Here is a 12,172-nt window from a genome sequence, read left to right as displayed (position 1 = left end):
CCCCCCCCCCTTCACCCCTTGCATAGTGAGAAGGAAGTTCGTCGAACTTACCTCTTGGTTCGGACGTGACGCATAAACGATCATTGTATATTCCATCGTATCGTCTAAACAAAACAAAGAAGGGACGAAAGACGATGCTGTCCGCTAGCCGAAAGGGACCGGCGTTTAAGCCCCAACTGCGGGTATGCTACCTCTGTGGACAGCAATTTGGTAGTGCATCTATTGGTATTCATATACCCCAGTGCTACACCAAGAAGGTGGCACAATGGGAGGTGTCTGACCCAGCAACACGAGGCAGAAAGCCGAAACACCCCGATACTGTCAACTGGAAAGGGGAGGGAATCAGCCAAGAGAAGTTAAACGACGACCAATTTCATGAGTTTACTGCCAATTTAGTACCTTGTCGTGAGTGTGGCAGAAAATTCCTTCCAGATCGTCTCGTCGTCCATCTTCGCAGCTGCAAAGGCGGCGGCGGTGGAGGTGGGGGGCGCGGCGCGTCGAGAGGAGGTGCAAGTGGCGGTGGCGGTGGCGGTGGCGGTGGCGGCGGATATAACGGTACTATGGGTTCCAGTCAGTCCTCTGTTCAGAAAAGTACATCGTCAGCAGCGACAATAAGTCCACGGTCCACAAAGAGGAGTGCGAGTCGGTCGTCTATACGTTCGCCCGGATACAAGCCACAGCTACCCATCTGCTATCTTTGCGGACAGCAGTTTGGCAGCACCTCGATAGGAATTCATGTGCCTCAGTGCTATACCAAAAAATTAGCTCAATGGGAGGCCGCCGATGTGAATACACGGGGCAAGCCACCAAAGCACCCCGACTCCGTCAATTGGAAGGGCGAAGGTGGGGGCATCGAAGAACATAATGACGCGCAATTTGCTGAGTTTGTGAGTAATTTGGAACCTTGTCCCAATTGTGGGCGGAAATTCCTTGCCGATCGTCTCGTCGTTCATCTTCGGTCGTGCAAGCCCGGCTCCACGGCAAAGCCGCCGCCGCTGTCGTCGGCGTCGTCAACGCCGCGCGCCTCTGAACCACGTGTTTCTACTGTGCGCTCTAGTATGGGGAGTACGGGCGCTGGCGCCACGAATAGCGGGGATAGGAGTATGAGCACTACCAAAAGCAGCGCACTTGGTGGGTCCGGAACCGCCAAGGACGTACCGAAACTCAACCCGAAGACGAAACGTCTGCCGAAGGATGGGAAGGTTGACCCTGAAGGGCGCACGTGTCCCCGGTGTAACGCTGTGGAATATGATGCGTCCGCAAAGTACTGTAGAGATTGTGGGACAAGCCTCGTTTCGAAGAGCCTTTCCAACCCGTGCGGGAAGTGCGGGGAACAGATCCCGGAGGGATCGAGATTTTGTGGTACGTGCGGCGTGCCGATCAACGGTGCGGCGGCTGACGAGCGGACGGCAGGAGTAGAGAACGTAAACGCCCCCTCCGTTCGTGTCGTGATGTGTCCAGCATGTAAAGCAATCTGCGACGCTGACGGTAACTTCTGCGACAACTGTGGTGCAGCCCTTGGAGACGCTGAGCCTGCGGCAACAGCAGTGGCAACGAAGGAGGTCATGATGTGCAGAAACTGCTGTGAGTCTGTCGAGGAGCTATCGGCAAAGTTCTGCGAGGAATGCGGTGGGGTCCTCGAGAGGGTAACAGTCGACAAGCTTGACGGTCATCCACACGAAAAGCCGTCCACGTTGCCGCCAGATGGGGTCAAGGCGCACGCCTCTCCGAAGATAACCACGACGACTTCGCCAAAAGCGCATCCTCCAGCTGCTGTTGCTACTCCTACTGCTCCTAATGCTGCTGTCGCTGCTGCGTCATCGTCGCCATCCTCGACAGTGGCGAAGAAACAACGCCCAAGAAGACAAGAAGGAGAAAAGGAAACAGAAGGAGACGTTGATGATGCTACTGGATATACTCCCCAGACATCGAAAGGCGTAGCCAGAGGGAACTCTCTCTCGTCCCAGAGACGTACACCGCAACAACATATTACCGAAGAAGGGCGCGAATATGATGATGAAGCCGTTGATATTGGAGACCGCATCGAGTGTGGCAAATGTGGAAGAAAGTTCACTGTTGAGGCATTACAGCGACATGAACGTGTTTGTGCTGCACAAAAGCAACGAAAAGTTTTTAACATGCGAGCGAGGCGTCTCTCAGGTACAGGAGCGGAGCGCACAGCAAGGACAAGTAATAGCCCCCGTCCGGTGCCATCTATTCCAAAGAAAGACTGGCGAGCAGAAAGTGAGGCGTTTCGACGTGCGATGCGAGAGGCTCGTCAGGTTGACAAGGTGCTCAAGTCTGGTGGCAATGCAAGAGATCTCCCTCCGCCAACATATAGTGAGAACAGCCATTATACACCTTGTCCGCACTGTGGTAGGAAATTTGCCCCGGATGTGGCGGAGCGGCACATTCCTCGATGTGCAACAACTGTCAACAAGCCCAAGCCTCCCCCAAGGAGGCGCTAAGAGGAGTACGAGAAACTGAGAATGGGCCCTTTTTTCCTCCCTCCCTCTCTTATCCTTCTGTGTCTCTCTCTCAACCGTCCTATATATCCCCCTGTGCCCCATCTGGTGCCTCTGTTTGATGTAAAACATGGGGATAGGGAGAGGAAGTGTTACGCGCCCCATCTCTGGTGGTGGGTTTTTTTTCTCTCGCTCGCTTTGCTATTGTATAAAATGAATGATCCCATTTTTCGCCACTTTACCTTTTCTGTCTTGTCCACAAGTAAAACTCCTTCATACTACTGCCGCCGCTAATAAGTCTCTTTTCACTCTTTTATACTTCTTTATAAATATATATATATATATATATATATATTCGTTTTGTGGTTTGGAGGGGGGAAGGGCGAAGAACTCCGTATTTGGAAAGGCAAAAGGGAGCTTCTCCAAGATGTTTCGGCGATGTCAGCGGCGGTGCATGAACCGCGGGCATCTGGCACCAACACCGTCAAAGTACACGGATCGGCCTGGCATGTGGGGCCCTGGGGCGGGACCGGTGAAGGATACACTCGCACGACGAACGATGTTCTTCCGCATGTTGACAATGAACAAAATCGGGCGTCTGACGAAACCGTTTCGCACGAACCGCGCCCGTTGGATTTGGCGCAAAACACAACTGCAGTTGTGGAAAACGTTTGTGATGACAATGGTGTTTGTATGTGCGGTACTCTTTGGGAATATATGGTTCTCTTTTGTATACCATGCATACACAGTTGGTCCAACGACACCCGTTCTTGAGCGAAAGGTGCGTGAACACCGTGTGTCAAAGCAAATTTTGCAGATGGTTAGGGAAAGAGAAAAGGAACTTGTAACAGATGAGGAGCTAGAGACCGCCAAAAATACGATCGCGGCACAAAAGACTTCGCAGTGAGAGAAAAAGGGAGGTGCTGGTCCGGGGCTGTTTATTGCTACCCTCTCCCGAGTTAGGCAAGCATGCAATGGAAGTGGCAGCGGTGGTGTAGGGCCGGCAGAAACACTTGGTATCGGTTTCTGTGTGATAGTGTGCAACTCCTGATACTTTTCTTTTGCCTTCATTTTATTTCAGTATTTATTCATGTTTATTGTTTTATCATTATTATTAATGTTGTTGTTTGATTGCTTTCCTCAATCATTCCCATTGCAAGTGTAAGCTTCCGCATCGTTAAGGATGGACATACAGCAGCTTGGCGCTAAGCTGGACGAGGTGCTTCACCGATTTGTCACACGCGACGAAGACAACGGAGCAAACGGCGACACCAGTGGCCTGCTCTCAGACGTTCAGAGTCTTAAGCAGGTCGTGGAGGCGGCGGTGGCAGCGGGACAAGAAGGGTGTGGTGCCCTTCCTGTGAAGTCACTCGAAGAGCTGCGCGTGCTTGGAAGCGCGTGCTGGAATATGACTGTGAGGCACACCGCCAAACAAGACGATGTGGAGGAGCAAAAGTTGAGGGCGTCATTGCGTGACTTTGCCACACGGGCCTTCCTTCTCGGTAACTACGCATACTCAGCGAAGGATGTTTCCCATGGCTACTTTACGCATCACCCACGCGAAGCTGAGCAATGTCTTCTTATGTGTCTTAAAACATCACGGGACTTGTCGTTGTGTGGTATGGCCGATAGTGCAAGAGGGTTACTTGCTGTGGGCGAAGCCGTTGCGTCTCACATACGTCCTGGTGTGAAGAAGAGTCTCACACATCTCAAACACCGCAACATGACCTGGGAGTTGGCGTACACAACTATGGACGTTATGTGGAACATTGGGGAATATCAAGCGTCATGCCAGGCGTCTCAGAGGCTTTCAGAGATGTTGCTGAAGGATGACAGCTTGAAGCGCGACCACCGGGAGGCTTTTTTCCGGTTCGTCTTCAGAATTGGCAACAACAGTTTACCAATGAATGCAGAGGAGTATGTTCGTAACATGCTCTTACGTTCTATTGACGTGCAGAATTACTTCAAAGAGAGTGGAGCAAGTGATGCACCACATCACCTAACAATGCTGCGCGGTGCTACAATGGAGCAGTTGGCACTTTCGTGCCTCCGCGAGGGAAATGCAGCAGAGGCAGCACACTGGGCGAAAGAGGCGGATGCAGCACTGCACACCAGCAGCTCTGCATTGTTGCGCCTAAAGACAAGTGCTGAGGCCGGCATGGAGGCAGAGGCTGGTGTGCTACTACACGAGTACGTACAGAGGTCGGATGTGTCGGCGGACGACGCTGTGGCGGCGTGCTTTGAGCTTCAGAATCTCTTAGTCAATGCCAAGGAGAGCTCTATAGAAGGCATGCGTCTACTTCTTCAAAGAGTAAAGGGCACTGCATCCAGAGAATCTGTTGCATTTCGACTCGTCCAGCTCTTACTCCGCGATGGATGCCTCTCATCGTGCCAGGCGGCGTTACAGATCTTACAGAAAGAATCCATAGACTTTGAAGAAGCCAAGTACCGCCGCTACTGTTTCATATGGTTATGGGAACTCAGTGACACCGCCGAATTTACACGGACACAGGCTGTGGAGAGTCTCGAGGTAGCACTACGACTTAAAGACTGCGCCAGTGACAGCGAGATCGATGCCGTTCACCTTCGGCTGTGCTCGGAGTACATCGCTGTGTACGAAGATGACCAGGAAGTCGGCGCGCTGGAGAACGCGAAGCGAATTCTTCTGAAGTTTAAGGAGAGGAAGTCACGGTGTCCATTTTTCCGCTGTCTCCTTTTCAAGGTGGCTGTATTGGAGTCTAATGAGGCGGAGCTCGAGCAGGAGCTGCAGTGTTTGTTGACTTGTGAACCCGCTGAAATGGTGATGCCTGCGCTTTGTACCGGCATCAACTACTGCTTGAAGCGTGGCTATCTTCATGGGGTTTCTCTCGCCGCTAGACACGCGTTTTTTTCCTCTGCTTCCATCTCCGACGTTCGCGTGGAGCTCGAGTTGTCGCGGGTGTACGTGGCCTCCGTGTTGAGCAAGGCGTGTAACTGCACGGACGAGCACCTGTGTGCCGTAGCGGAGCGGCTCCAACGCTTGTTATCAGACAAATGCGCTGCGGTTTCGCTAACGCACGAGGAGGTGATGTGGTGGGTGCAAGTCTTCCTTGTGTTGGGATCCGAGTTTACAGATGGCCCGGGGCCCACGAGTGTCTTGCTGTTTCGTGTGGCAACGCTCATTGCACTGCAGGATCCTGTCCCGAGCGATGGTCCGTCGCACTCGCTGCTTTTGGCAGGCCTGCTGTGCAGCATGGAGGACGAATTTCAGCTTTTCGCCGCGGGTCGCCCGCAGATGGACCCTCATGATCTGGACGAGCGGCTTCGCCTGTGCAGGGAGGTCCTTTCAACGACGCCTGACGTGGAGTGTCGTGTGACACTCCTTTTGGCAGAGGCGGAGTACCACCTTCGTAGTCCCTCACCTGAGACACCGAAGCGAATAGAGGCGATTTTGGAGGAACTCTCCGGCGTACCGGCGGCCTTCGAAGACTACGAGGATTTGGCAGACGGTGCCGCTTTTGTAGCCTCTCAGTGTGAAGTGGGACATCCACCACTCCACGAAGTCGCCATGAAGCTTAACATGTGGGCTGCGGTGGCGGTGATGGACGCCGTCTCTTCATTCTCCTCCTCGTCGGAGCTTGGCGGTGAGGGAGATAGAAGTTGCGCGGACTACATTACAGATGTCCTGTCATGTCTCTATAAATCTTTTACACTCGCCTCTGATCGAACAGAAGAATTGGTCGTGGTGCAGCGGCTTCTGGAGTGGCTCTCATCTAGCATTGGAAGCTTTACAGTTGCCTGTTTTTTTAAGCGCTCTCATGTGGATGGCGTGCGGACGGTTGCAAGTCACTCCATGGCCTTTGCAGTGCTCTTTCTCGAGTACTTCGCTGTAGAGGCATGGAACAACTCCGTCTTCTACCTTCACCTCACCGATACGGCAAAGCAGACTGAGTGGGCGCGCACTGCCTGGAACTTGGTTGATACTCTGCCCGAGACGAGCAATGTCGCTTCTGCTTTGCTTGCATTAAAGGTTCTCAGATCGTTTTAGTTGTTTTTTTTTTTTTTCTTGACCTGTTGTTCCTTGGGTTTATTCCTTTTTTTTGCCCCATAATTATGATTGTGGTTTTTTTTTTTTGCTGGTTTCTCGGCTGTGCTGTGAAAGGGATGCTGAGGATAGTTTATTCTGTTAGAATATTGGGAAATGCGCAAATGTCATGAGTGACATCCCTCTTTGAGCAGAGATATTTGACTGCTGGTGATGCTACTAGTATGTTATTCGTATTATCTTTCTCTGTACTTTTTATTTTATTTTTTATTCTGCCAGCAGTAAGATCGCGTGATATGCAAGCGGACGAACGCAAAGACGGATCGACCCATAATTACGTGTCGCCAACAGAGCCGTATGAGGTAAGAGAAGACACCACTGAAGAGGGTTTTGCGGTTGTTGAAAGCCAAACCTCTTGGGAACGCGTCATGACACCGAGGATTGTATTAGTCGTATTCACAGCGCTGAACTTTATTACTTACTACGATCGTGGTGTGATGGCTGGGTGTTTGGCAGTTATTAAAGAAGACAGCAATATCTCTGGTGAGTCGAGGACATTGAGCGACACTCGAAGTGGTTTCCTTATTTCCGGCTTTATGATCGGCTTTATGACTACGAGTCCCATTTTCGCAGCATTTGGTGGAATCGTGCCATCCAAATGGATGATAGTTGGTGGAATGGTAGCCTGGGGCATCTTTTGCGTTGGTACAGGCCTTGCTAAATCATACACATTCCTACTGATTTGCCGTATTATTGTCGGCGTTGGTGAAGCGGCGTTTGTCGGTTTCACTGTTACTATCATTGACCGCATTGCACCGCACGATTCCCGTACATTGTGGATAGGCACGTTCTATTCTATGATTCCCGTGGGGTCTGCAGTGGGTATGGGACTTGGTGGAGTTATAAGCTCTGTAGGCGCGATTGGCAGCCTCGAGGGGTGGCGTGTTGCATTCTTGAGTGAGGTGGTAGCAGCTATACCCATTGTGCTACTTATTGCGCTTCTACCTTCAAATTATAACCTGCGGCTGGCTTCGGATGAAGCGGAATATCTTCCTATACACAAAGCAACCGCTAAGCTTCTTACAAATGTCAAGTATGTTCTTACTGTATTAGGCTATGCAATGTACTGTTTTGTGGTGGGAGCGGTTTCGGTTTGGGCAATACCTATGCTTGTTCAGGGACCAATGCAGCTCTCGAATCTGACCTCCGCATTGATAATGGGCGGAGTCACTGCCCTCACCGGTGTTTTTGGTTGCGTCGTGGGAGGCGTTGCTGTTGACAAGCTGGGCGGAAGTCGTGGCCGCTTGGGAGCAATGAAATGCCACCTTTTTGACACGGTCATGATGGTTATCTCTGTTCCATTAGGCTTGGTGGCGCTTTTTATGACAACTATATGGCTCTTCATCCCAATATTGGTGATTTCCGTATTTGCTCTCTTTGCGGTAACAGCCCCTGTCAATGCAGCTATTCTAACAGTGGTGCCATCGGAATTAAAGCCATACGCAGTGAGTTACTCTGTTTTTTTCATTCATTTATTGGGCGACTTTCCGTCTCCGACCTTCGCAGGGTATCTCTCTGACAACTGCTTTTCTCAAGGGTGTCCAAATTATAACTATGATTCGTGCATCGCCGACACCCTTAATCAATGCCGATGGATAAACAGTACCACTGAAGGCTCCAGTGGACACTGCGTCAATGAATTTCAGTTACGTAATTCGCTTCTGATTGTGTTTTCCATGCTCGCCTTCTCAATTCCATGCTGGCTTGCCGTGTACTACTTCTTGTTGCGAGAACACAAACGATCCCTTTCAGGTCTAGCTGACACAGAGGTATCGTTGACGACTGAAGAGAGGGAGTACGATAACCAGTCCCCTAGATCCAATGACGTTGGTAAAAACGCCGGTGAGTAGATTGGAGCCGTAATGCATGATGAAATTATGTTGATTCATATAAAGGATCAAAAAAGTCGCTAGGAAAATTCTCGTCATATCAATGAAGACTAATATATTCTGGTTTCTTTTACTTTTTTTAAATTTCTCTCTGCGCTGATATGGGGCAAGAAGGCCTGACAGGAATATGGTGGCAAAAAAACGCATGCGTGGTGTATACTCTGCTCATAAATTTATTTAGTATACACTGCCTTTTTGTTGTTGTCTTCTTTGTGCTGTCTCTCTCTCTCTCTCTCTGTTAAATGCGGTGTGGTCGCAGCTTTTTGTGTGTGTGTGTGTGTGTGTGTGTGTGCGTGCTGGTATCTCCGTCAGACAACACAAGCAAGAAAACGTGTGTGTACACGCACAAAGGCTCGGCTGCGTGTTTCTACGCATCTCTCTTTCTTCTGCGCGCGCGTGCTTTTCTTACTTTTCTCTTTTTCTGGGGAAATTGAAAGATGACCACTAGAGATGAGGCGAGAGTCGTCCATGTGTTTGTGGAGGACCAATCGGTGGTGCTTGCCGATGACGTGCACGATTGGCTGAAAATCATCGATGACATTGAAGAAATGAAGATGCAGTACGATACGGCGCAGCAACGGTCGTTCTACTGGGTTCGTTTCAAGCACGCCCCAGCCGCGCAGCAAGCGGTGAACTACCTTGATGGTGAACGGCTGAAAAATCAAGTGATTCACATCCGCTCGACCGTATACACCAAAAGAACAGCAAGCGATGCAGACGCCGAGGAGAACTCCGCGCCAGATGCCCCTGAGAAGGGAGAAACGCTCGTGGCGAATCCTCTCCTTCCACTGAATCACCAAATGCCATCTGACCTACAGGTTGATGTGGCACTGGTGGACTGCATACCTGAGCTGGTGTCTGCGGATGGTGATGGCAGTGAGGCTGCTGAACTCGCCCAGAGGTTACGAGAGTTTCAAGAAACCTATTGTCGTGTGCAGGAGGCGCTCCTGGCAACAGAGGAAAAGCTTCATAAAGCTGACGAAGAGGTGGTGGTGTTGCTTCGAGGAAATGGAAATGTGTCCAACGACACAGAAGAGAGCAGCTGCCGTGGTGGTGATAGTGGCGAAACGAAGCGCGAGGTCACTAAGCGAGGCAAGCGAATCCGCAACGCTGCACGAATACCCTTGGATTTTTTCGACCCGGCGGGCTTGGTGTCGAAACTCACGAGGTATGTGGGGCCAGTCACGGATTACTGCTTCAATGTGTCCGCCGACGGAAATTCCTTCCATGCCATTGTGGAGTTTTACCACGAAAACGACGCTGCTCTTGCTTTGAGCCTCCTGACGGGGCATACTGAGCAGACGAGTAACAGAATGAAGCGCACTCGAGGGCAGACGAATGCCGAAGAAGCATTGTCACCTTTGGCCGCGTTTGGTTGGGGCGAAGACGCATCGATTGACCAATTGCGCCCATACGACCCCTCTGTGATTCTGCACGCGGCGCACCACAAGGCCATGGATATGCTTCTGTCATGCATGGGGATGAAATGATGCGCGTCAATAGGCTGTGTTTGTTTGTGTGTGAAGGTAATACCCTGGATGCCAAGAGTAGTGATCCCCTCTGTGGCAAGAGTTTTGTGTCTTGGTGTTTCATTGCATTTTTCTTTCCTTTTTTTTTGGGCAATTTTGTTATTTCTTTTTATTGTTATTAACAAAAAAAAAATAATCTCTGTTAATACTTGTGCAGTAATTATCGAATACATACGCCATGACTGACTCACCGGTGACTGTCGAGGCACCAATCAACATTGCCTTCATCAAGTACTGGGGAAAGCGAGAAGGCGGTGAGAAGCTGATCCTCCCCACGAACGACTCCTTCAGCATCACTCTTTCTACCAAGCCGTTCCGCAGCAAGACCTCAGTGGTGCTCCGCGACGATATCGAAGATGACGTGCTTATACTAAATGGTGTAAAAACGGATGTGCGAAACACGCCTCGAGTTCAATCGGTATTGAACTATGTGCGGAGCACGTGCCCAGAGGGCTTGAAAAACAAGCGAGCGTACATTGTTTCAGAGAATAACTTTCCCACAGCTGCTGGTATGGCATCTTCCGCTAGCGGCTACTGCGCTCTCGCAGCGGCGCTGGTGCGGGCATTTAATTCGACAGCGAATGTCTCGATGCTTGCTCGTCTGGGTTCTGGAAGCGCCTGTCGCAGTGCCTTTGGTGGCTTTGTGGTTTGGCACAAGGGAGAAAAAACGGATGGAAGTGATTGTGTTGCGACTCAGTTTGTTGACGAGAACTATTGGCCCGAAATGCAGGTTATGTGCGCCGTTCTACAAGGTGATAAAAAAGACACCTCGAGTACGGCAGGCATGCAGCAGTCTCTACAAACTTCTTCTATGATGCCGAGGCGTATCTCTACAATTGTACCAGAACGTATGAAGGCTGTTTCTGAGGCTATTAAAGCCAAGGATTTCGCCGCTTTTGCGGAGATAACCATGAGTGACTCTGATGATCTACAAGAAATCTGTGCGACGACAGAGCCACGGATACAGTATGCCACTGAGGACAGCTACGCCATGATTCGCCTTGTAAAGGCCTATAACGCAAAGAAGGGCCGCACTGCATTGGCGTACACGTTTGACGCGGGTGCAAACTGTTTTCTGTTCGTTCTCAAAAAGGATCTTCCGGATGTTGTTGCAATGTTAATGCATCACTTTCCAACACCGCATGAACGCTTCTGTTTCAATGACTCAGAGCTACTGGAAGCGGTGAGGAAAGCGGAGACTGACAATGCGCAAAACGACCTTATTGATTATCAGAAGAAGCCGTTTGTGATGCTGCTGCAGTCCCCTGTCGGGCACGGCGTGCGGTATCTCCCAGCGGCCGAATCTCTCATCCCACCCAATGCTTGACATGGTACCAGGGGTGGAAGGAAGGAAAAGGACAAAAAAAACGACGGCAGTAGGAAGTAACAGAAAAAGAAGGGTATGCCAAGGGCGCCTGCCCCTGTGTGTAGGAGGGGGGGGGTCCCCCTTTGCTTTTGAATAGGGCAGCAGGGCAACGTTAAATCAGGTCGGGCTAAGTGTCTTGGTTTTGTATCCCCGGGCCCCTTCGCTATATCCCTTTTTGCTTTTGGAGCCCATGGAAAGTATGAGTGCCCAAATTTGCTCTAACCAATGTATTTGGGGGGTCAGTGGTTTTCTTCTTTTGTTTTATGTCTCATCAGAGGCTCTTGAGTAGAGTCCGGGTGTAAGGGTTTTAAATTTTAATAATCACCCGCAAGTTTTTGTAATAGTTATTGCTTCTCATAGACCCCTGACCAACGGCACAAACCACGGGTGACCGGATTGCGGATTTGGTACACCATCAAGCGGGGTCCACACCAGTTACATTCACGCTCGCTGGCTATTGTTGTTTTCGCCGTTATGAGGCGATTATCATGGGAATCCCTTCGGGTCTTGCCGTAAAAGCCCAGTTCGGCACAAGACTTTGGGCTCGTACCACAATCGTTAAGAACATGACGAATATTATAGGATACCTTCCATCTCAAATAATGAGCAGAAATTATTACCTCCGTGCCCAAACGTGGTAAAAGATCTGGGGGCGTGAAGAGAGCCCCTTGGCGGTGCAGCGGGAAGCTTAAATAAGGATTGTGTCGTTGCAAAGGCTGAACTTTTCAATCGGTCCGCCGTAGTTAATCAACAAGCTAGGGGATATCCACTGCGCGACATCAGCCCGCGATAGTGCAGTCGCTCACCAAGAGCGGCAACTGAACGAAGACAGCGCAATA

General features: G+C 50.6%; 6 protein-coding genes across 6 annotated transcripts; all 6 read left to right on the top strand.

Annotated features, from left to right (window-relative positions):
* Positions 1-134: 134 nt before the first annotated feature.
* DQ04_03441060 (hypothetical protein) lies at positions 135-2,468 on the top strand (the record flags this gene model as incomplete). Its single annotated transcript, XM_009312831.1, has 1 exon — positions 135-2,468. The coding sequence occupies one exon, from the start codon at positions 135-137 to the stop codon at positions 2,466-2,468; it is 2,334 nt and encodes a 777-aa protein (XP_009311106.1).
* A 424-nt stretch (positions 2,469-2,892) lies between these two features.
* DQ04_03441050 (hypothetical protein) lies at positions 2,893-3,372 on the top strand (the record flags this gene model as incomplete). The annotated part of the gene is made up of 1 exon (XM_009312830.1): positions 2,893-3,372. One exon carries the CDS (start codon positions 2,893-2,895, stop codon positions 3,370-3,372), a length of 480 nt encoding a protein of 159 aa, XP_009311105.1.
* Positions 3,373-3,648: 276 nt separating this feature from the next.
* Positions 3,649-6,492, top strand: DQ04_03441040 (hypothetical protein; the record flags this gene model as incomplete). Its single annotated transcript, XM_009312829.1, has 1 exon — positions 3,649-6,492. One exon carries the CDS (start codon positions 3,649-3,651, stop codon positions 6,490-6,492), a length of 2,844 nt encoding a protein of 947 aa, XP_009311104.1.
* Positions 6,493-6,785: 293 nt separating this feature from the next.
* On the top strand, positions 6,786-8,399 carry DQ04_03441030 (putative transporter; the record flags this gene model as incomplete). The annotated part of the gene is made up of 1 exon (XM_009312828.1): positions 6,786-8,399. The coding sequence occupies one exon, from the start codon at positions 6,786-6,788 to the stop codon at positions 8,397-8,399; it is 1,614 nt and encodes a 537-aa protein (XP_009311103.1).
* A 476-nt stretch (positions 8,400-8,875) lies between these two features.
* On the top strand, positions 8,876-9,928 carry DQ04_03441020 (hypothetical protein; the record flags this gene model as incomplete). Its single annotated transcript, XM_009312827.1, has 1 exon — positions 8,876-9,928. The coding sequence occupies one exon, from the start codon at positions 8,876-8,878 to the stop codon at positions 9,926-9,928; it is 1,053 nt and encodes a 350-aa protein (XP_009311102.1).
* A 217-nt stretch (positions 9,929-10,145) lies between these two features.
* DQ04_03441010 (diphosphomevalonate decarboxylase) lies at positions 10,146-11,294 on the top strand (the record flags this gene model as incomplete). Its single annotated transcript, XM_009312826.1, has 1 exon — positions 10,146-11,294. One exon carries the CDS (start codon positions 10,146-10,148, stop codon positions 11,292-11,294), a length of 1,149 nt encoding a protein of 382 aa, XP_009311101.1.
* Positions 11,295-12,172: the final 878 nt, after the last annotated feature.

The sequence above is a fragment of the Trypanosoma grayi genome, assembly GCF_000691245.1.
Source record: "Trypanosoma grayi strain ANR4 Tgr_344_V1, whole genome shotgun sequence".
Classification (NCBI taxonomy): domain Eukaryota; phylum Euglenozoa; class Kinetoplastea; order Trypanosomatida; family Trypanosomatidae; genus Trypanosoma; species Trypanosoma grayi.
Note: the sequence above shows the minus strand (reverse complement) of the source record. Positions and strands in the feature narration are given on the sequence as shown.